Source organism: Petaurus breviceps, unplaced genomic scaffold, assembly GCF_028583685.1.
Source record: "Petaurus breviceps papuanus isolate PSGF00001 unplaced genomic scaffold, PetGlider_PUasm1.0 90330, whole genome shotgun sequence".
Classification (NCBI taxonomy): Eukaryota; Metazoa; Chordata; class Mammalia; order Diprotodontia; family Petauridae; genus Petaurus; species Petaurus breviceps.
Window position 1 is genome coordinate 1,227,307 of NW_027187219.1, and position 25,298 is coordinate 1,252,604.

At 40.3% G+C, this 25,298-nt stretch overlaps 2 protein-coding genes across 2 annotated transcripts; both read left to right on the forward strand.

The window, feature by feature from the left end:
• The first annotated feature begins 9,324 nt into the window (after nt 1-9,324).
• LOC138177050 (olfactory receptor 5A1-like) lies at nt 9,325-10,269 on the forward strand. The gene has a single exon (XM_069108029.1). It carries the CDS (start codon nt 9,325-9,327, stop codon nt 10,267-10,269), a length of 945 nt encoding a protein of 314 aa, XP_068964130.1.
• An 11,240-nt stretch (nt 10,270-21,509) lies between these two features.
• LOC138177051 (olfactory receptor 4D6-like) lies at nt 21,510-22,702 on the forward strand. Its single transcript, XM_069108030.1, has one exon. The coding sequence runs from the start codon at nt 21,510-21,512 to the stop codon at nt 22,443-22,445; it is 936 nt and encodes a 311-aa protein (XP_068964131.1). The 3' UTR covers nt 22,446-22,702.
• The last annotated feature ends 2,596 nt before the right edge of the window (nt 22,703-25,298 follow it).

A 25,298-nucleotide genomic window follows, 5' to 3' on the forward strand; every position in this document is an offset into this window, starting at 1 on the left:
TTTCTAAAATACGTAGATAACTGAGTCAAGTTTATAAGAATGCAAGCCATTCCCCAATTGATAAATGGTCATCGATTGTGAACAGGCAGTTTTCAGATGAAGAAAACAAAGCTATCTATAGTCATAGGAAGAAGTGCTCTAAATCACTTTTGATTAGAGAAATACAAATTAAAACAACTCTAAGGTACCACCTCACACCTATCAGATTGTCTAATAAGAGAAAAAAAGGAAAATAATTTATGTTGGAAGGGTGTGGGAAGATTGGGACACTAATGCACTGTGAGTGGGTTATGAACTGATCCAGCCATTCTGGAGAACAATTTGTAACTATGTCCAAAGGACAACCCAATTTTGCAAATCCTTTGGTCCAGCAATATCACTGCTAGTTCTGTATCCCAGAGGGATCATTAAAAATGGGGGTGAAGGGGGAGACTAGGTAGCACAGTGAATAGAGCATCAGCTCTGGAGTCAGGAGAACCCGAGTTCAAATCTGGCCTCAGACACAGATAGCCTGTGACCTTGGACAAGTCACTTAACCCTAATTGCCCCTCAAAAAATTGGGGCGAAGGGGGGTGGGCGGGAGAGGGGAGGACCTACAAGTACAAAAATATTTATAGCAGTTCTTTTTGTGGTGGCAAAAATTAGAAATAGAGGAGATGCCCATCATTTGGGGAATGGCTGAGCAAGCTGTTGTATATGAACGTAATAGAATACTATGGTGCAATAAGAAATGATGAGCAGGCACATTTCAGAAAAAAATGGAAAGACTTGTATGAACTGATGCAAAGTGAAATTAAAGAACCAGAACGTTGTACCAGTAACTGCAACATTGTGTCATGATCAACTATTAATGGCTTAGCTCTTCTGGGCAATACAATGATCCAGGACAATTACAAGGGACTCATGATGGAAAATGCTATTCACATCCAGAGAAAGAACTGGTAGACTGAATACAGATGGAAACATACTATTTTCACTTTCTTAATTTTTTTCATGTATTTTTTTTCCTTTTGGTCTTTTTCTTCTTTCACAATTGTGACTAATATGGAAACATGTTTTACATGATTGCATATATATATATATATATGTATATCAAACTATATCAAATTGCTTACCATTTTAGGAAGAGAAGGGGAAAATGAGGGAGGAAGAAAAATTTGGAACTCAAAATTTTGTAAAAATGAATGCTAAAAATGTCTTTACATGTATTTGGAAAAAATAAAATACTATTAATATAATAAATATATATAATATATAAATAAACATATATAATATAAAAAATAAAATACTATTAATAAACAGGTAACTCAGGTCTGACCTCAGTTCAAACTGAGGATCTTGAGAATGAGATCTGACCACTGAGACTGGGGTGAATAACCTCCACACTTGGAAAAGAGGTAGGAGGTTGAGAATCTTTCACCCCTGAGAGCAATTAATTTACAAAACCTATCTTTGAATGATTGTGTTCTCTAGATCTTCTAAAAAGTCCCCAAGGATAGTGGCACGTCTCTAAGGACTAGGTGAACAGCTAACATGCCCCCATAGTTGCTTTAAACCACCCTCCCACAATGACCCCAGTGGTAGGTTTCTGTAGACAACAGGAAGGAGCCCAGCAAAGATTACATCTTGAAAGAGGACCCCTCCCCTACCAGCACCCAGAGCCAGTCTGGGTTGTAGGTAAATAAATCAACATGAAGACCCAACAAACCTCATTAGGGCTTGGAGGGAGGGAAGTAGCCAAGGACACTCAACTAGTCTATTTATGAACTAGAATAAATCAAGACAAACAATGGTGCACAATCGATCTTACTGGGAAGAATAGGTAAGTGGAGCCAATTGAGTTTTCTTTATGAGCCCCCTAGTTCTTTTCCCTTTTTAGCCATTCCATCCCTCTAATGACTTCAAGAAAAGGCCTTATATGTGAATATCACAATATCTTATAGAATAACGACCAAAAAATTTCATGCAATTATAGATTTAGTGCTTAGAAATAAATACTTTAGATTTAAGAAGGTACTTGGAAGGAACTTTAATAAGTAAAACAATATCAGAGCTAGAAGGGACTTTGTAATATAGAACATAGAATGGCAAATTGGACGTTGATCATGGAACACAGAATACAGAACTTTAAAATTGAAATGAGTCCTGGAACACAGAAAACCACAATTGAAAGGGATCTTAGAACACAAAATGTCAGTCCTCAAGAAGTCTTAGGACAAATAATATAAAATGTTAGAACTGGAAGGGGTTTTCTAAAATAGATCGTAGAAATTTAGATGCAAAAAAATATTTTTAATATAGAACGGGAAATATCAGAACTGCAATATAATGTATAGATTGACTAGTCCACCCCCACAATTTTATGGAGAAGGAAACTAAGAACAGGGAGGAGGTCACTCAGACATTTACTGACTGTATGACCCTGAGCCAGTCATTTAACTCTGCCTCACTTTCTCAAACTGATTAGTGGTATTAATATTAGCACCTACTTCCCAGGGTTTTTGTGAAGATCAAATGAGATAAGATTTGTTAAATGTTTAATACAGTCTTGGTCACATAGCAAGCACTTAATAGACTTGCTTCCTTCTTTCCTCCTTCCTTCCTTCTTTATCTCTCAATTTACGTTGCCTTGCCCCAAAACTCAGTCTATCCTCTGGGTTCTGTTTCTGTTCTGATCTCTTTTCCAAATGATTTTTGCCCTTTACTCAGAAGAAAATTACTAATGGATGTGGTGCCATGAAAGGGCATTACCCGAATTAGCATTGTCATGGGGCAAGGGGCATAAAGGGAGGGTGGGGGTGGGGAGGGACCATACAAAATGATTTGAATGAGAAAAAGGTTTTGAGGGAATAAGCAGTCTATGAAATGTGTTTCTGAGAACACCAGGGAAGCTTTTTTCCCAAAATCCCTCCAGCACCTCTACCTGATGCCTCAAAATTACACCATCAAGGCTTAAGGCTCTGATTCCAGCTAAAATACAAGCATATATGGAAGAAGGGAAAACACTCTAAGTTGTAATTAACCATGTGCCACTCAGTAAGAGTGATGGGGTATAATGATACGAAGCTCGGAGAGAAAGGTCACAAACTCCAAAAAGATTTTGATGAGTTAGAAATAGAGGCCAAATCTAACAGATGCTAGCATTTATGTAGCACTTCCAGGTTTGCAAAGTGCTTCACAAATATTATCTCATTTTATCCTCACAACTACCCTGGAAGGTAGGCATGATTATTATCCCCATTTTGCAGATGAGGAAATTGGGACAGACAGAAGTTAAGTGACTTGCCCAGGGTCACAGATCTACTAAGTTCCTGAAGTCAAATTTGAATTTGTCTTTTCCTGACTCCAGGTTGAGCCCTCTCTGCACCTCACTATCTCTATCCTGTATTTCAATTTTTAGGAAAACCAACTTTACAAGAACAACAAGACAGCAGAGCTGTGCTTAAACATTGGTTTTTTTCTTGAAAAACATTTGAGGTGGGGCGGCTAGGTGGCGCAGTGAGTGGAGCGCCAGCCCTGGAGTCAGGAGGACCTGTGTTCGGATCTGGCCTCAGACACTTAACACACACAAACAAAAACCTAGCCGTGTGACCTTGGGCAAGTTACTTAACCCCAATTGCCATCCAAAAAAAACAAACAAAAAAAAACCATTTGAGGTTTTAGGAGACCAAATCTCAATATAGGACAATAGAACATGACAGTTAGAAAAAGCAAATGTAATCTTAGACTGCATTTGGAGAGGGATCATGTCCAAATCTAGGGACTGGATTGTCCCATCATGCTCTACTCTGATCAGAGCACATAGGAAATATCACGTTCAGTTCTGGGCATCACATCGGAAGAAAAATCGACCATTGGAGAGTATCCAGAAGGGGTCAAGAATGAATTGAGAGGACTAGGTACTGTGCCCTAGGACATCTCGAAGAAGGCACCTTTGAAGGCCTTTCTGAGCCTGAAAGTCCGTCAGCCTGTAAACTATAATGCTGCTATTTATTTCTCTCTATTTCTCCTTCTCTTTCTCCTCCTTCTCCTCATCATTCTTTCCATACCCCTTTTCCTCCTCTTCTCAAAAACTTACATCCTACTTTATGTGGGGTGGGGTGGGGACTCAAATTTTATAGACAAGTTCAAGGTCATTCAAAAATAGGACAGAGCAGTAACACCTAGGAGAATTTCCTGAAGCTTCTGGAAAGGTGGTGACGGCTGAATTAAAGGAGCCTGTGAGAAGAGGCTCATTCCAGGCAAGGGTGCAGAGAGGACTGTAGAGTGTAAAGAACTGCCAGTAGAGGGCAGTAGAGAGTCAGGAACAATAAGAGCTGGCATTTCTACAGAATTGTAAGGCTTGGAAAAAGCTTTAATCCAGGGAGGGAGGTGCTAATATTGTTACTATTTTATGAATTAGGAAACTGAAGCTTGAGAAACGCTGCTATAAAGGGCTTGAAATGCTAAGCTGAAGAGTTTATATCTTATCCTCCTGGCAACATGGAGATGCTGAAGTCTTCTTGGCATTCATTAGGCTTCTTTGAAGTATGAACGAAGAGGCAAATTTAAATTTTGTGGAAGGAAAAGTTTCCTAACAATGTGAGCCATTGTATCAGCAATGCCATATTCACAATTTCTATGGAGATTACAGATATGCTGATATAATTATCCATCACAAAATAAGTCATGCTTGTCATATAAGGGAATAAGCTGGAAAATTTATTAAGATACCAAAAGACTGAGTCCCAAAACCAGAAAGTGAAAGCCATCAGAGTAGTTATGACATTGGCACAGGTAGATAAAGTAGAAAGCACCCACATTTTCAAGCCTTTAAAACAGAACAGGCTACCTCAGGCAAAGGTCCTCCTCTCCCCACGCACAGCAACCACCCAGCGTCCTGGAAGCGCGCTCCCAGCAGCTCCGGCCCCTGGCAGTCCTCAGCAGGAGTCCTTAGCAGAAAGTCCTTAGCAGTCCTAACTCTAAAAGGGCTTCGTGCTGCCGCTGCCTCTGCTGCTGCCACCGCCATCGCCACCACAGGAACGCTAGCTTGGCTTTAGCTTTCTCTGGCTTTCGCTTTCTCTTGCTCCGCCCCTTCCTGCTACATCAGCACGTCCAATGGGGCATGGAAGATCTTTAAATCCCATAACCCTTACAGCCATCCAGGTGTGGAATGGGTTGCCCTCTGAGTGATAGCAACCCCTTCCTTGTTGATCTTCAGGCACAAGTATTTCTAGGGGGGATTCATTTTGGGTCACTTAGTCAACAAACATTTATTACACACCTACTATAATCCAGGCATTGTGCTAAATTCTGGGGCTACAAAGAAAGGCAAAAAACAGGCCCGTTCCCAAGGAAATCATGGGAGACAAAAGGCATATAAGTAGATATAAACAAGCCATACACAGTGTAAACTGGAGATAATGAACAAAGGGAAGGAACTAGAAAGGTTTTCTGTAGAAGGTGAGATTTTAGCCAGGATGTGAAGGAAGCCCGAAGGACATGAGGCAAGACATTTCAGTCTGGCTTGGATTAGATGGCCATTGAGGTCCCTTCCAACTCAGACTCTGAGATTTTATGAATTTTCTAATGATAAGAGGCATATTTCAGCCTAAAGGCTTTCTGTATCAATTGCTTCCATAAGGCTTCTCTATAATGAATGAATGGTAAAATAGATGAATGATTTCACAAACACTACATTTTGACAAACAGTCCTGTACACAATAGACACTTAATAAGTGTCTTTTAAATGAATAGAACGAAATTGGGGTTCAAACTGCTTCAATAAAGTGGATGTCTCTTTACAAGAAGAGGCCAAAGATTGGTAGGACAGAGGTTTCAGTCCTCTCCCATCTACTGTTGCCTTGGAATAGGAGGACACTCCAGGGACACTCATCCAGTTGGAGTAGCTGTAGAAAAGAAATCCTACTACATGTCACTGGTGGGGAGGAACAGGAAGGAGTGGTGCAGCATGCATCATTTTTTAGCTGGCCCTGTGATTTCATTGGTGCTAGGAGCTCGCAGTGAAGAACTTCCTTCTACCAGTATATATCAGCAACTACTCTGCAGCTTATTGTCTTAGAGAGATACCTGGGAACAGTGAGGTGTCAAATGGTTTCTTTAGAGGGACAATGGCAGTAGGAAGGAGAGGCAAGACTGGAAACCAGGTCTGCCTGACTCGGAAGCCATCCAGTTCTCTCTCTCTCTCTCTCTCTCCTCTCTCTCTCTCTCTCTCTCTACTCCTTCTCCCTCCCCCCCCCCCATCTCACTCTCTCTGTCTCCCATTCTCCCTCCCACTCACATCCGCTATGCCATACTAACTTCTATCTCCCAATTAGAAACAGGTTTCCAGTCCAGCCTGTACTTGAATAGTAATACAATCTATAGCTTCCCTGACAAAAACTCATTTAGATTTCAATTCCCTGCTGATGAGGAGTCTACCCCCTCCCCAGGTAGCCCTTTTCACTTTGAGGGAAAAGAAACTTAATAAATCCTTGTTGGCTTGACTTGACTCTTCAGCTTCCACCCTCTGTTCCTCATTCTGCCCCCCCTGAGGCTGTCAAACACACTCCTTTAAAAACCTGAAGATGTCAACCATGTCTTTCTCTCACCCCCAAGTAACCTCATCTCTAGGATGTCCACTTCCTCAATTCTAGCTAACCTATGCTTCTGGTCTCTCAGAATTTTACTTTCTTGAGGATCTCAACCCACACTCTAATTTTCCCCCTATTCTTTCTGAGTACTGAGGACATGGTGATTAGAACTCCAGGATGGGGAAAAAGGTTCACATCCCTGAGGACTCTCTTCCCTTGAATGAGGTGTCCCAAGAAGCGATCAGCCTAGAGGAGACTCTGAGGTCATTCCCCTGGGCAGGGACAGGAAGCTGTGTAGGCAATGATAATCATTCAATCGACCAATCAGTCAACAAACTCTCAAGGAGGTCACAGTCTAATGGAAAGTATACTCGAAATCAATCCAAGGTCATTGGGGAGGTGATGGATGGCCAGCAGGTTGATGATAAAAATCCTGGTATGTTCAAATAAAAGGTGGTTTTCCCCTTAAAATCTGAGAAAGCCTCCATTTCCCTTAATGCTCATGACTTCTCTCTGAGATTACTTCCACTTGTCCTGTGTAGTTTTTGCATAATGTGTCCACATTATATTATAGGCTCCTCAAAGGAGGATGGGGAATGTTTTTGTCTTTCTGTGGATCCCCAGTGCTAAGCACAGTGCCTGGAATATAATAACTGCTTTAGAAATACTTCTTGCCTTATTGAACAAGTGAATTTAAGACAAACTAGAGGAAATATTTCTTCCCACAGTAATTTAATAACTTCAAATGGCCCAGGATGTCCATGCAGTGTATACACCCCCCCAATGTTCCCTCCACATCTTATTAAGTGAGTTTTAGCTCTTCTAGCCCAAGATAACTTTCTGGCCTTTGGAAACACCTTGGGGGACTTCTTAGGATAAGTCAAGCTCCCTCTCACCCTTTTTTTTTTTCTTTGAGGGCCTTGGGAATTTCCCTACCTGCTATTTCTTCCATGGCCACACTAGCACTGTCAACTCCCCCATTCTCTCTGCAGAACAAAGGGAAGTATCATCTATTTCTCTCTGCCTCTGGCACAAGCAAATGGTCTCTTTGAAGTTTTCTAAGGATATTTTCTACTAAGAATAATAAGAAATGGGAAGAAAAATGCAGACGCCCCAAATTAAAGTTCTGTCTCCAATGCATGATGGTTGTGCAACCTTAGACCAGTTTTTCCCAACCAATTCCATGAACCCCATGAAATTTATAAAGAGCAATTTGGTGACCCCAAGTTAAAAAGTCTGCTTTCATGAAAAACGATTTCATGCATGGGGGATGGAGGAACCAGAGCTTAAAAAATATAGATTGTTCTCAAAGTTTAGAGAAGCCCTTTACACACTGACAGAATTGTGTGCCCTTAAAATATGTTAGAATATTAGAAATGGAAGTGTCTAAAAAGAAGATAAACACAATAAAGCCATCACTCATGATAATGCTCTGGACTGGACTTGCCTACAGACCATGCTAAGCTCTCACTGTGGCTCTGTCCAGGGTCATAGCTGAAGTGGGACACTTGGTTCTTCACACCAGGTCATTGAAATTTAAGGTTCACCTCATGAGCTTCTAGCTGATTCCATCTTCCTTTGTACCAGGCTGTTGTCTCTCCTACACAAGCCTCTGAGTGTCCTGACCTGGACCAATGTCTTGGAGTCATTTCCTCCATGAGATAGCGCCAGGGTCTCTACTGATTTAAGAGTGAGTCCTGCTGCCTGTCCTGGGCACTGTGCTGTTCTTCTTGCCCCAAGTGCCAAAATTGCTAGTTATGGCTCCAGCTCCCCCTCCAACTATTCATGGAAATAGTAAAATAGGGGTGGGAGAAGGTGAAAAAAGCACTCTTCTGTTCCATCACTCTCTTTTACTTACAACAACAAAGAACCATACTAAATGTGTAAAGTCATACACAAACGATTGTGGTGTTTTTATCAATATTTCAAAATAAACGCTTAGATTCCATGGGGTTCCTTGGAATTTCACAGAGCTTAGGGCAGAAGAAATGAGCTTCTGGGTAAAGAATGAAGAGATGGGACCAGGGGTGAGCACTGAGGATGCTAGCCATGAAAGGAGTGCTCACACTAGCATGGGGGGAGGGAAGATGTGGAATTCTGGACTCATAGAGAAACAAGGAACTTTACATAGAAGATTTACATGGAAATTACGCAGGGTCCCATGGAATTAATGTAGGGACAGGCTCAAAAAGAGGCATGGATGAGATAAGGAGAGAAAAACATCAAATGTAAGGATCAAAGAAGGAAAGTAAATTCTTTTGACTCCCTGGCTCTGTTGGCAATTGCTAGGTTTTCATACACACGTAAACATATACCTAAATCTAGTAAGGGTAAGCCAGGCACCAGCTGTGCCAATTGATAAAACTCTTAAAACCCTTTTCCCTTTACACACATGTGTCCAACTTTGAATTAATAGAATGAATCAAATATATCAAAGACGGTTGGTTTGGGCCTCAGTTATAAAATATGTAAGATGATGGAACTGGATTCCATCACCTCTAAAGTGACTTCCCCCCGTTGAACCTATGAGCCTTGACTTCCTTTCACTAATAGAGACTTGACCATTATCTGTGTGACTTTCTTCTCCCCTACCCAATGGAAGAGGTCATCATAAAAACAGAAGAGGATGTCCAACAGCATTTTCTGTGGAACTGGGAGAAGAGAACCCTCAGCAAGTCCCACAATCCCATGCTGAAAACACCTGAAATCTGGTTTACATTGTCCCAGGAGTCTTCCTATATTTGTGGCAAACATGTCCATAGCCAAGGAAAACAACAGCACATCAGTGACCATTTTCTTTCTTCTGGGATTCTCAGACCATCCAGAACTGCAAGTCACCCTCTTTGTAACATTCTTGGGAATTTATCTGGTGACTTTAGCCTGGAACCCAAGTCTTATAATTCTGATCAAAATTGACTCCCATCTCCATACACCCATGTACTTCTTTCTCAGCAACCTGTCCTTCATAGACATCTGCTACTCTTCCACTGTGGCCCCCAAGATGCTTTCAGACTTCTTCAAGAAACAGGCAGCCATCTCCTTTGTGGGCTGTGCCACTCAGTTTTTTTTCTTTATTGGCACAGGCTTGACTGAGAGCTGCCTCCTGGCTGCCATGGCATATGACCGCTATGCTGCCATCTCCAATCCACTGCTCTACACAGCCATCATGTCTCCAGACCTCTGCACCAAGATGGTAGCTGGAGCTTACATGGGAGGTTTCCTGAGCTCCCTAATCCAAACAAGCTCCATATTTCAACTAGATTTCTGTGGCCCTAACCTGATCAATCACTTCTTTTGTGACCTCCCCCCAGTCCTAGCTCTCTCCTGTTCAGACACCTTTCTCAGTCAGATGATTAATTTCCTTGTGGTGATTGCTGTTGGAGGAACATCTTTCCTCATCCTCCTCATCTCCTATGGGTACATTGTTGCTGCTGTCCTGAAGATCAACTCTATTGAAGGCCGATACAAAGCTTTCAACACTTGTGCTTCCCACTTGACTGTAGTCACTCTTCTCTATGGAACTGCCCTCTTCATGTATCTTCGACCCAGCTCCAGCTACTCCCTAAGCCGGGACAAAGTTGTATCTGTGTTCTATTCAGTGGTGATTCCCATGCTGAATCCCCTCATCTATAGCCTGAGAAACAGTGAAATCAAAGCTGCCCTGAAAAAGGTGCTGGAAAAGAAGAGGGTCTCATAGAGACTTTCTATATTAGCAAGTTGAAATCTGCTTCCCATCACTACCTGGGGCTAAATCATCAATTACGCTTTCTGGACTCATAGAGCACAAAACCATTCATAAGTATGTTTGTGGAATGTGTTTTTAGGTTAGCATTTGAAGAGTGCATAAAATTAATCTTTAGGAATATGTTGTAACTTCTCTATTGTGTCTCTCCCTTGGGTTTTGGGTGACCCACAGATTTTATTTTTTTGTGAGTATGAGATTCCATGATTACAGCCATGTAGTAATAAAGCCAATATTGACTTTAAACACATGGGTTTTTGTTTCAGGAAGAAATTAGGATTATTAAGAGCACTGAGTAATTTCCTAATATAAAATAATTTCATTCACTTGGGGCACAGTTTATCATACATTTGCCAAATTTGTCCAAAATATATGTCCTCCTATATCAGCTGTAATTGTTGTCATTAAACTATATTTCATAGTCTATATAATAGAAATTCTCCATTCACTTGTTTGGTTTTTCTTCCTGTGTGAATATTTGTGCTACACTCTTTGAAGTAATTATGAACAACTTCATTGAGTCATCACTTCATGTAGATCATTCAAAAAGAAACAGGATAAAAATAGGTTTTCAAGGCACTTTACAAATATCTCTTGACCTTCCTGACAACCCTGAGATATATGTATTATTACTATGCCAATGTGATAGATAAGGAAACTGAGGCAGACAGGTTAAGTGACTTGCCTAGAGTCACATAGATAGTTAATGTCTGAGGTCAAATTTGAAATTAAGTTTTTCTAACTCCAGAACCACTACTCTATCTGCAGTGTGACCAAGCTATTCAAGGATACAAAGAGCAGCCTAAATAACATCATCAAAGAGAACAGTGACCTGAAAAGGAGGTGAGACAGTCATGCAGTGGGATCAAGGATAAAAAATCAATGGTCCAAGTGCTCAATTACTTTCATGGAATTTTATTTATCTTCCATCAAATGCCCTCTCCATAAGGAGATCCTGGTAGCAATAGCCTAGCCATCAATCTGAAAGTAAAGAGTGAGAGAAGAGCAAAGCAGTAACGGCATGGTGAATATCCAGACGGTACCAACTGAAACAGGAAAGGGTCTTTCAGATCAAGAAGCAGGAACAAAGCCAGAAAGAATTACCAAGATTATTTAACAGGATGCTCAGCTTCAAAAGATCCATAGAGTCCCCAGAGGATCCTTATCTTTACTAGGAATGTCTCCATCCGCAGCTGGATCTCATCTAGCGGGCAGGTGATCAAGATGAAGATATAGATGACTCGCGTTATACATGCAGGTAAAACGGTTTCATCAAGTGCCACAAAAGGATGTTCACACAACAAGGTGCCCTGCTTATAAGATATTCAGGGGGACATCCTAACAATGGGCAAGTGATAGACTCTTGGTCAGACAGTGTATTTCATCATGCTGAAGATCACTGACATTTGGGACCAAGACACAGTTGCAAAAGTTCTGGCATCCTCCTCTTATTAGACAGGTATGTGGGTGGAGAATAGGATAGGAAAATTCTAGGTTCATCTGTCCAGCAGTCCTGCCCATTAAAGTGCAGTTCCTCAGAGGAACAAATTATGAGGCACCTAGAATAGACTTGTTTATTTTTGTGTCATGGACCCTTGGGAAGTCTCATAATATCTAGAGACCACCACCCCCCTCAGAATAATGATTTTATAATTTATAATAAAATGAAAAGCATAATATAATAAAGGAAAGAAGTTCTATTGAGATATAGTTATCCACTTAAAAACAAATTCATGGACTCCCTCAAATCTATTGACAAATTCCTTTGATATCTCTGGACCCCAGGTTAAAAACCCCTGACATAAAGACTCTAGACATGTTGGATGGACTCAAGAGTCCACTGGCAGTGATGCAAACATCACTGTGGAAAGAATCCCCATAACAATGAGATCACAGAGGTTTTGAAGACTGCACTACACAGTGTTTCCAATGCATGATCCTTTAAAGAGAAAGCTGCCTTTCTCTTTAATACTAATGTTTTTCTCATGAGGTAATAAGTGGTCTACAGCATATTACTAATGATAAATTACCCACGAAATGCATCATAAAAGAAATCATCCAACACACATGTGATAAGAAAAGATGTGGATTGGGTATGTATGTAGCAAGAATGAGAAATAATAGATGGGCAACTTCAATGGTGTTGGAAGTCCTGGAGTATTTATAGAACTAGAGAAGGATATAGAGCATGTTGGGATGGTTTTATTTGGACGATTTGGAGGGCAAGGAGAACAATTGCATGGGATGAGAAAATATAGAAGAGCTATGATATGCTCCAATGGAGCATTTATGAGATCATGTCACCTTTATGTACCTCAGTTTCCTGATCTGAAAAAAAAGAGAATCATAAGTTCAGAGTTGGAGAGGATTGTTGAGATCATCTCATAGAACTCCTTCACTTTATGAATGAAGAAGCTGAGATCCATAAAGATTAATTGACTTACCCAGGATCACACATATAAAATATGAATCCAGGTCCTCTGTCTCCAGTGGTTAGGGGAAAAAGAGTAAGAAACAGAAAAGATCGGAGAACAGATGAATTACACAGAGATGGGGACTCAGTTACCTTGAGGTAGAACTGTACATCCATGCAGTCCCTCTGGGGAAACAAATACACTGATGAACCAGTCCCAGATGAAGAGAACTCAGCAAAGATCTGGAACCAAAGCTACTGGAGGAATTCTGAATCAATTAATTAATCAATCAGCCAACAAAAATTAATGAAAAACCTGCTGTATTAAGAACCTGGCACTGTGCCAGATTCAGGAATACAAAGAAAAAAACCAAATAGTTCCTGCCCTCAAGGAGTTTGTATTCTATCAGGGACATATGCATACAAATTGTATGTACACATATATCCTATAGGCATTATAAATACCATATTTCAAGGGGAAACAAAAACAGCTGGGTGGAATCTGGAAAGGTCTTAGATGGAGGGGTGACCTTGGTTGTATATTCCTATACAAAAGCATGGACATAGACTGGAATATCATGTGTGAAGAATAGCAAGTAATCTGGTTTGGTTGGAATATAGCAAGATGGGAAGGAGTAAGAGTCATTTCCTCTTTAAAAATTAGCTTCAATGGAGCCTGTCATATAGTCAGTCTCATTAGCCAGAATATTAACATGGTGACTGAGGAGCCTTTTCCCTTCTACCAGAGAGCAAAATAGGAGGCAAATCCTGATTTTCATGGAGAAGCCTTTTCCCTTCTACCAGAGAGCAAAATAGGAGGCAAATCCTGATTTTCATGGCAGAAAACCAGTGAAAGGGACTCAAGCCAATGAATATGATTGTGCAGAAGTAACCCAAGATTGAACCCATTTGTTGTAACAGTTTGGGCTCTGGATCACAGGTTACATTTGAAATCAGTATGCATGCTGGAGTAAAGTCATTTTATGTGCATATAATCTTGTCGTTGTGATCAAAAGTTTAGGCTTCAATTTGAGAGTCTGGTCCTGATTGGAGCATGGGGCATATGGGAGTGGAGAAAGGCATCTGTGGCATTGGTACATTAGCCAAAATCTCTTGGAAGACAACTGAAGTTCTCTTAGTCTTACCCATTCAGATTAATGGAAATCTGTTTTCTCTCCCTTCCTCCCTGATCCTCACTTGAAAAAGAAGAAAATATAAATTTCTTGTTACAAGTGAGCATAGTGAAGCAAAATCTTCCATGGACATGGTGTTTCATCTCTGGCATGGATATGGTTTTGCATCACCAGTCTTCTGGAATCACAAATTATTATTGTATTGATCATACAATGTTCCTTCAATTTTAGAAATTGCTTGTTTTTACATTGTCATAATTGTAGAAATAATTCTCATGGTTCTATTCATTTCCTTCATCAGTTTGTAAAAGTCTTTCAAAAATTTGGTTTATAATATTGGCATTACACTAAAAATTGTCCTTCTGGTTCTTCTGACTTCACTCGGCATCCGTTCATTCAAGTCTTTCCATGGTTCTTTGAAATCATCCTTTTTTTACAGCATAACAATAATTAATCACATTCACGTGCCATGACATATGCCATCATTCCTCAATTAATGGACAGCTTTGTTAGTTTCCAGTTTAGTTTTGTCAGTACTAAAAAGTTGCTATACAATCACTTTTTAAACATTGTTTAGTCTAGTTGTTTTCATTTGTATTTTTGTCTGCACGTGGAAGGATCTGAGTAAATCTTTATTGCATTGGATTAGATTGGATTGGATTAGTAACATTTCATATCTTACAATACTTCTACTGGTCAGTGGAATTTAAAATGAAATATAGTAATAAAAAAAATCAATGGGAAAACAAAGAAGGGATTGTAATAGATGATATCTGAGGTCCTTTCCAGTTCTAAAATCTATGATAGATTTTATATCATAGACAAGAGTGCTCTGTCATTATCTGTACCCCTGATGCCATGGTCGTCTTCTTGAACGAAGCTCAAACCACAACCTGTGAGTAGTCGAAGTTGCCTGAATGGTAACCCAGGTGGCCAGTTCCAGCTAAGGAACTCAGCTCATCCAGTCCTGTCCAGTCCTGTCTCCTTTCCTCTCCCCTTACCTGAGGGTGTTCTGCCCAAAGCAGGGTAAATTTTGATGACCAAAAGCCACCTAGTTAACTAGATTTCCTTCTCAAAGACCACGCCTTGAACCCAATTCACTCTGGATCTCTTGGATTGGGCAAAAATAAGGTTCTGCCCAAGCGCCACTTAATGGTTATTTTGGGGCCCTCCTGGCTCAGAGTGAATGGATATCTTAACTGTTTCTCTTTTAACCAGCAACCCTGAGGGTCTTCCCCTTCCAGTTTTATTTTTTTTTAATTAAAGGGGCCATCCCTAGACTCACTTCTTAAAGAGGTCTATTCACTGAATGGGCATTGCCTCACTCAAAATGAAAACCTGGAAAGACCTTAGTTTAAAAGGGCCAGGTCTCCCACTGTATCCTGGTCTGTCTCCAGTCATCATGATCAATATCTGGCCACCAGACCCACATGGCTCTGGAGGAGAAAGTGAGGCTGGTGACCTTGAACAGCCAATTGTAAGTCTTGTCATCATCTCCCTGATGTCATGGTCCTCTTCAAGAAGGAAGGACAAACCACTCAACTAACTAAAACTGAAATATCTTACATTCCATTTAACCAATGTCAACATGTTCCTGGCTATTCCCTGTCGGGTATAAGCCCCAGAGCACAGAGCCTGAGAAGTACAACACTGGCTAATTAGAAATGAGACTTTGGATATCTTCCAGTGGTAGGTGTGTGTGTGACTGTGTGTGACATTTTAATGACTCTTCGAGCACTTGAACTACCTGTAACAAGACAAAATTCCATGTCCTTCCCAAGGTCCAACAGTGTCACCTGCCTTGCTAATTACACCAAAGAATTGTGTACCTGGGAATACAATAGTTGTGATAAAGCTGAGGTGGAGCACATCAGACCAGGAAAGATGGGGGTCCTGGAGACACCACCACAGTGATGTGGAGGTAGGTCAGGGAGTGGTCTGGCCCCAAGCTTAGCTGAAGGGTCAGAGCCTCCAGAGTTAACAGAGCATTCTCAGAAAGACTACGTTGCTTTTTAATCTTCTTATTTTAAATATATATATGGTGTTTTCTACATCCCTTTTATAATATCTTTTGATCCTTCACCATGACTGAAACTGAGCATACTCTCTGAAAAGCAATGGTTACGGAGCACAGTCTCTGGCAGGGTCTACCAAGCTCAAGAGAAGACTGGGTGTTCAAAAGGCAGCCCTCCTCTAGATGGAGAGGCTCAGCACCAGCAAGTGGCCTAGGCTGATCATTTCATGACTCCAGAGTATTTGGTCCATATTAGGCACTTCACAAATGTTTGTTTCAATTATTGGTTGAATAGGACTCTTTAAGAAGTAAGTCTAGGGATGGCCCCTTTATTTTGATTTGTTTGCATTATTGGTTTGCTTTGATTTGTTTTGTTGGTTGGGTGATTGATGTAATTATCTGCTAAGTAATAGAAAGGGTGGAATCTGATGTCCCTGAATCAGTTCAGAGTACCCACACTAATGAAATCACAAATTTCTAAAAGAGAAGTTGTTTTCTATTTGGTGCTTTATGATCTCGTATGGCAAAAGGATCATGCATGATAATTATAGGATCCTAGATTTAGAGTTAGAAAGGACCACTGGGTTCTTTTTCACCCAAAAATATGATCCTATTATGTTTTATTTACTTTCAAGTGTTTATTGATGCCCTTTATCAATTATGCATTAGCCATTTACTGATATCCACCCCCCCCCCACAAAAATGAACAAATGAAACCAGTTTAACAAAGACTGACCTGTGCCACAACCAAGTTTGACATCACATTCTGAACCCCCAGACTCCCCCTGCCCCCATCTACTAAGAGTACAGAGGATGCTTTATCATCTGTTCTCCAGGATCAAAGGAAACATTGCTATTAATTAGTCTGCCTGCCTTTTGGTGATTTTTTTTCCCATGTTATTATCACTGTGTATGATGCTTGCCTGGCTGCCTCTTCATTTTATAGAGAGGAAGGAAACAGAAGCCCAGAAAGATGAAATACCTCCCAAGGTCACATAAATAGTGACAGTCACCAGTCCCCTTTTCTTTTTTCCTTCTTTTTTGATTGAATATCTGAATGGCTTTATTGAGAGCCCAGGTTTACACAAGTAGGGATTTGAGGCAGCATTACACTGAAAATATGACCCAATTCTCTTTTCACTCTGCTTTCCTTATATTTTCCAGGAAACTGATCCTGGTGACTCAAGATTCTGTCTTCTAATCTCCTTCTCTGGTTCAGGATTCCATACAAGGAAATTAATCAATAATATCCAGCACCTCCCCCCCATCCAGAAACACATACACTCTATGCCATTCTTAAGATGGGGACACTGGCTGTCTTGAGCCCTCAATGAATACCTAGGATATTACACTACCACGCTATTCCTCTGAGTAACCAGAATAATATTAATCACAATAATTAAGATTTCTAAAGTAATAGGTTATGTTTATAAAATGCTTCAAAGTTGCAAAGTACTTTACATACAAAATCTCATATGGATCTTTCCAGCAATCCTCTAAGTTGGCACTGTGATTATCATCATACCTCTTTCGTATATGAGAAAATTAATTCTCAGAGAGGTTGATTTGTCAAGTTCACATAGCCCGTGAGCGTCTGAACCCAAGGATTCACTGTTCCAAGACCAGAGCTCTGCCACGGTACCTCTCAGCAGTATCTGGATGTTGACAAGGCACTTTTTGAGTGACCCAGAGATCGCTGGGTGGAATAGTGTAAAGAACTTGATGTGGTTGAGATTGTGCTGAACACGGAAGCTAAAAAAAAAGCCGAGTTTCTATCCTAGTTCTGATGTTTGCCAGCTGTGGCCATGGATGAGTCACCTAATTTCTCTTCATCTGTTTCCTCATATGTGAAATAGGGCTAATGCACCTGAACTACCAACTTTGAAGGATTGTTGTAAGACTCAAACTGCACAATGAATAATAAAGTGCTTGGCAACCATTAAAGCATGTAAATGTCCACTCTGTTGTTAAAGTTGGACTTTTGCTATAAAGGCAGCTAGGTGGTATAATGGATAGAGCTCAACTTTGAGTCAGGAGGAGTGAGTTCAAATTCTACCTCAGACATTTACTTAGTTATGTGCTTTGCAAAGCTTAAAGTGCTATATAAATGTTAGCTATTATTATTATGGGAAGCTAGGTGGGGCAATGGTTAGAGCATCTGACCTGGCGTCAGGAAGACTCATCTTTCTGAATTCAAATCCAGCCTTTCACACTTATTAGCCATGTGACCATGGGCAAGTCACTTAACCCTGTTTGCCTCAGTTTTCAAATCTATAAAATGAGCTGCAGAAGGAAATGGCAAACTACTCCAATATCTTTGCCAAGAAAACCCTCAAATGGGGTCACAAAGAGTCAGGCATGACTGAAGCAACAGATCATTATTTTCTTTACCCTCCATACCTTTGCTGTTTTGTCTGAAAAACTCTATTCATTATAAATATTTATGTTGAATATAGTAATCATGTGGATTTATATAATCAGTGGAAAGAATCTTGGCTTTGTGATCAAACAACTTACCTGGGTTTGAATCCTGGTTCTACCCATTACTATATGTGGGACTTGTGTCCCACAATTCAGTTGAACACATGTTTATTATTCTAAGTCATGTCCCTTCTCTGATGTTCAATTTCCTCATCCAGGAAAGAGACAGACAGGGGAGGGAGGAAGGGAGGGACAGAGGGAGAGAAAGAGAAAGAGGGAGAGAGATCTTCATCATAGACTCTTGGTTAAATCTAGGGCTTTTCATCCAGAGGTTCCCTTTGTCCCTCCCTCATCTTATGTTCCACTCATGTATAAACTTGCTGGCAATTGTCAGCTGTTTTACAATTAAAATTAAAGTACAGTTAAAAACAGCTGATGTTTATCTGGAGCTGAAGCTCATTATAAAATACAGTCATAAAATAAAATTTAAGAGTAAGTGATAGCAGTTCACTAAGTGGAGATGGGGCAGGGTGAGGGGAGGAAGCATAGAAGGGATAAATTCCCCCAGTCACAGTTTGGCAGGAAATTGCATCCAGGTAGTTGTCTTGAGTGACTCAGGAAGCCGGATCAGGCTCCAACCACTAATAATTCTCTTCAGTTTATGGTGGCTATGTCCTTCCCTTGCAATCTACCCTTAGCCTGGCAACCATTCACCCCAGTGCTCCTCAGTTTCCAGGTTTGTTCACTGTCACATAACTTCCACCTCCTTTAGTCCTTCTTTCCACCTAGGAATACACTTCCGATTAACCTTCTAGCCAATAAAAGGCTACCTTAGGAAGGACATTGTGAAGCTGTACAGAAAATTAAGGAGGGCAACCAGAGTGATAAATGACCTCAAGTTCATGCTTTGTAAGTTTCCGTGAAAGAACAGGGTCTATTGAGCATGAATAAGAGAAAAGTCACCAAAGGCATGGAGAATAGAAATGTCACATAGACATAAATTTTTAAGTTCAATATAAAGAAAAACTTTTTAATAATTCATATAAAGACAAATTCAGCAAGCACTTAGTAAACCCCTACTATGTACCAGGCAATGTGCTAAGTACTAGTTATGCAAAGAAAGGTAAAAAAAAGTCCCTGCCCTCAAAAAGCTCACAATCTAATGGAAGAGATTACATGCACACAACTAGACACAAACAAGGATAGATAGATAGATGATAGATAGATAGATAGATAGATAGATAGATAGATAGATAGATAGATAGATAGATAGATGATAGATTGATAGATAGTCAGATAGGTAGTCAGATAGATAAAGACAGAGAGAGAGACAGAGAGACAGAGAGACAGAGAGAGAGAGAGACAGAGAGAGAGAGAGACAGAGAGAGAGAGAGACAGAGAGAGAGAGAGAGAGAGAGAGAGAGAGAGAGAGACAGACAGACAGACAGACAGACAGAGACAGAGAGACAGAGAGAGAGAGATTAGAAATAATTAATGAAGGAAGGGCACTGGAATTAAGGGGGACATAATTCTAGGTGGCATAGTAGATAGAGTGCTGGGCCAGGAGTTATGAAGATTCATCTTCCTGAGTTTAAATCAGACCTCAGACTGGCGAATCATTTAACCCTGCTTGTCTCGGTTTCCTTATCTATAAAATGAGTTGGAGAAGGAAATGGCAAACCCCTCCAGTATCTTAGCCAAGAAAACCCCAAATGGGGTCCCGAAGAGTTGGACACACCTGAAATGACTGAACAAAAACAAGGAAAGGCTTCTCACAGAAGATGGAGTTTTAACAGAGGCTTTAAGGAAGCCAGGGAAACCAAGAGATGGAGAGGAGGAAGGAGAAAGTTTTCGGCGTGAGGGCAGTCAGTGAAAATAGCCAGATTTGGGAGATGAATTGTCTTGTGCAAGAAACAGCAAGGAGGTCGATATCATTGGATTGTGGAGTATGTGGAATGAACTTTGTTGGGAGGAAATGAGCTCCCCCTAAATTTCCCCACTTTCAGTCTATACTTATGTAGCATTACCTTAAGAACCTCGAAGCCTTCAAGCAGAGGCTGGGTGGTCACTTGTTCATTATGACATAGTGGGGATGTGCTTTTCAGGTATAGATTGAACTTGAACTCTGAGGTCTCTTCTGACTCTGAAATTCTGTGCTTCTAAATGAGTCTGATCCTTCTCTGAGGAAAGAGGTGAAACTTGGAGTGTCTAAATGGTTTTTCCATGTTCCTCCTCTTACTGTAACTTCATTGTGATTTCATTGCTGAGGTGTGGAACTTCTCTCCTTAGCATGGATAGCCTGCTTTCCTTACCTTAGGAAACATTTTCCTTATTTATTTTTTTTTTTAAGCAATCGGGGTTAACTAACTTGCTCAAGGTTACACGGCCAGTTATTTCTGGGTGTGGTGCTGAGTGTCTGAGGCCAGGATTCGATCCAGGTCATCCGACACTGGAGCTGGTGCTCTTACTCGCTGTGCTACCTGGCCGCCTTCCTTATTTATTTTTACCAAAATAATGCAATATCTTGTAGTTAGACCTCTGGTAATGTCCCTCTCTGAACTGGGGCTGCTCCTCAGATGACAGACACATATATAGTCTGTAACTTGAAGCCTTTCCAGCTTGGTAGAACAGTGCACTGCTGGTACAGCCTTCAAAAAGCAAGGATTGTTTGCCTCAAAGTCACAGCAGATCATTAGGGAAGAATAACAGTGGGCAATCCTCATACAGGTGGAGGTCATTCCCAGGTCCTCATCCATAGTGTGTAGTGTCTTATTTGGCCTTGGAAATTCCCTGTATCTGTGAGCCTTTCACCCCCAAAAAAGTGACACGAAGAAGCATGTGTATGGTAGCTGACTGAGTAGTGCTATTCAAATGTTTGTCCATAGACATTCCCAGATATGTTCCCTGAACAGAAAGATGTATCATAGGTAGGGAAAGTTTATATTGCACTTTTTCCCAGAAGACACAGAGTGAAGGCACAATCTACCTGACAAGATTCTCACTATTATCCAAATCCCATCATGGCAATAGGAGACAATTGGCAGATTTAGAGAAGATCTAGGGCATGAATCAGCCCTGGTACTTTTTTTTCCCTTGAGCATCCAATATATTCTTGGTGCTTCAGAGAATTCCATTAAAAGCCCAATAAAAGAATAGAATTTTCTAATTCTTATTTGGCTCCTCCAAGGTGGACCCAAAGACAAATTTCTACATCATGGACTTAGAAAACTGTACCAGAGTGACAGAGTTTGTCTTCTTGGAACTTACACAATTTCGGGAGCTGGAAGCTTTCTTGTTTGTGGCATTCGTTGCTGTGTACATAACGATGGTGCTGGGCAATGTGCTCATTGTGGTCACCGTCACTTGCGAGTCTCGGCTTCACACCCCTATGTATTTCCTCCTTCGGAACAAGTCCATATTGGACATTGTTTTCTCCTCCATTACAGTCCCTAAGTTTTTGGTGGACCTCCTGTCAGAGAGAAAAGCCATCTCTTACAATGGATGCATGGCCCAGATATTTTTCTTCCATTTTGCCGGTGGGGCCGACATTTTTTTCCTCTCAGTTATGGCTTATGACCGATACCTTGCAATCTCAAAGCCCCTCCACTATGTCTCCATCATGAGAAAGGAAGTATGGGTTGGACTGATTTTGGCTTCATGGATAGGGGGTGGTTTGCATTCACTTTTTCAGATCATTCTGATCCTCCCCCTCCCCTTCTGTGGCCCCAATGTCCTGGATGCTTTCTACTGTGATGTGCCTCAGGTGGTGAAGCTTGCCTGCTCAGACACTTTTGCCCTTGAATTATTGTTAATCTCCAACAATGGCCTGGTGACCTTACTGTGGTTCCTACTGCTTCTGGGGTCCTACACAGCTATCTTGGTGATGCTCAGATCACAGACAGGGGAAGGGAGAACCAAAGTCCTGTCCACCTGTACCTCCCACATCATAGTGGTGACACTACACTTTGTACCCTGTGTTTACGTCTACTGCAGGCCCTTTACCATCCTGCCCATGGATACAGCTGTGTCCATAAACAATACTGTCATCACCCCCATGCTCAATCCCATTATCTACACCCTGAGGAACCAAGAAATGAAGTTGGCCATGAGGAAATTGAAAAAACGACTTGTGTCTGCTGAAAGTAATTAAATCATGGTGAGAGATTCAGAGCCAGACTGTGAAGACAAAAAAGTCATTCATGCATTAACTTATTAAATAACCACTTTTTAAGCACCTACCATGTGATTTTAACTGAAACATATTTAATTTCCTCAAACTGCTGTTTTGGGACCTTAGTCCTCACCATTACTCATACATTAGCACTTTAGCATTCAAGCCTGCTGGACAATGGGAAGAAGATGAAGAAGGAAAAGTGATGAAACTCTTAATTGGTTAATTGGACTGTGTGGTAGGGTCTCTGTTCAAAAACTTGATGTGGGAGAAGACAAGCAAACAAGAGCACCCAAGCACAATTCTAGTGTAATCTGCACATGCTGTTTTCCACTGCAGAAGATAAGCTCCTCAAGGGAAGGAATTGTTTTATTTTTGTCTTTGTATCCTCAGTGCCTGGCACAGTGCTTGGAATACAGTAGGTGCTTAATAAATGCATCCTGATTGTTGATTGATTGGTTATTGATTTCATTTCAGCATTCAAAAAAATCCCTTCTAGCATCTGTCTTCCCCTATGTAATCAAGAGGTAACTGCAAGCATTTATCTTCATGCAGGCTTCAGTATACCAAAAATTGTATGACTTCATCATTTTGCCATGACTTCCCCACAATACTAAGAGAGATTATAACCCTTCTATGCCTTGGCAGACAGATAAATAAAATATATTCAATAAATATATGTTCAATAAAAAATACTCATTACCTACCTGGATAATCTTCTTACAATATGTGTCAATGTATGCTTTGCCATTTCCTTTTCCAGTTTTATGCAGGCAGGGGGTAAGTGACTTGTCCAGGGTCACACAGCTAGTAAGAATCTGAGATCCTATTTGAACTCAGATCTTCCTGACTCCAGGTTCAGTGCTCTATTCCCTGTGCCACCTGATTATCCCTATCTTCAGACTTAGCTAGATTGGTCTTCAGATAGCAATCTTCCACTGGACACATACTCAAAGCCTTTCTGATTTGGTCAGACCTACCAGACTTTGTACTTCATTGGTATAGTCTTTGAGAATCCAGAGTCTTCTCTAGTCACAGTGGAAGAAAGAACTTTAATGGAAGATATAAATGATATATGAATAAACAGCATAAAGTTCATTTCCCTGAACTCTTTGTTAATTCTTATTTTAGACTAATATTAACAATATTTGTTAATATTCGAATTCAAATCTAGAACGTTTCACCGAAGTTTATACCTAGGAAAATCACAAGAGTTAGGATTATCTTGTATTAAATACAGTGGCTTATTGATTCTTCTCGACTGGAGAGTAGCCATATTCTCAGTAGCAAGCATGTATTTCACTAGTGCATCAGTGCAAAAAGCACATAATTAACCTTAATACTTAAAGATCCTTTTTTTCCTCTTTCCCTTTCTCTCGCCCTCTTTCTCTTCTTTCTTTTATCCCTTCCTTCATTCTTCTCCTCCCTTATTTCTTCGCTTTCTTCCTTTCTCCTTCCTTCAATCTTTGCTTGTTTCCTCTTCTTCCTCCATTCCTCCCTTCCCCTCCTTCCTCTCTCCCTTTCTTCTTCCTGCTTCCATTTCTCTTCTTCCTTTACTTCCTTATTTCTTTTTTTTCCACCATTCTTCCTTTTCCTCCTTTTCTCCCTTCCTTCTTTTTCCCTCCCTTTCTTCCCCATCCTTCTTTCTTCTCTCCCTTCCATCCTTCCTTGTTTTCTTCCTTCCTCCCTCCTTCAACAACAATAAACATTTGTTAAGGACCAGAAATGCACTAGGTTCAGTGCCTGCCAGTAGGGTTGCAGATGGAAGACACACTGTCCCTTAGAGACATTTTCATACGGGGCAGTTTGGAGACATAAAGGGCGAGAAGAGAGTATTTTTGGTGTAAAGGAAAAGATTTATATTCGTCGTCAAGGGAGAAATGTTGCTATTGGTATAAATGGACATTTTAATTTCCTAAAAAGAGTGGGAAAACAACTGTGTTTTAATAAAAATTGCTAATACATGAATATGAAAAAAATGGTTTTGAGATAGAACCTGAACAATTTTGAACATGAAATGAATGGTAATGTTACATATAAGACTCTAAAACCTTATGAATGATGTAAAATAATGTCTCATATATGTATGAACAGTTTAATATTTTAAAGAGGCAGAGAAAAAATTTTATTTATTAAAAAGTAGAGAAATCTAAGTGTAAAGAAACAATTTTAAGTACATAAAAGGAGATATTAGACTATATCAAAACCCCCAGGTTATTTGCATATGCCTTTTTATGACTATAGAGGGTAAAACTTGTAAAATGAGAAATAACAAGAGCACTTGAAGACTAAGGAATTATTTTTTTAAACTATTGATCTGATAGGAGAAAACTTGATAGGAATGAATTATTAAGTGAAAAGCAAGTCACTGGAAGTGAAGAGGCTTTCATTTAAGCCATTATAGATACAGGAACCTTCAAGGCAAATAACACAGCAAACCAGGGGAAGGTGCAAGAGAAGGGATATTTGTGTAGTGCCTATGATATATCAGGCACTGTGTTGAGTGGTTTACAAATATTCTACCATTTGAGTCTCATAGCAGAGTCAGATGATTTCCCCATTTTACAGTTGAGGAAATTGAGGCAGTTAAAGAAATTTTCCATTGGCAGTTCATTTTAAGTCAATCCCAAGAACTGCCAATGAGAATAGTAGAGGCCATGGAGCAAAAAAATCTCACTTACATCAAGTACAGAAAGTAAGGGCAATTTTTCAGTTATTTAAATATAGGTAGGTAGACAGATAGATAGACAGATGGATAGACAGACAGATAGATAGATAGATAGATAGATAGATAGATAGATAGATAGATAGATAGACAGACAGACAGACAGA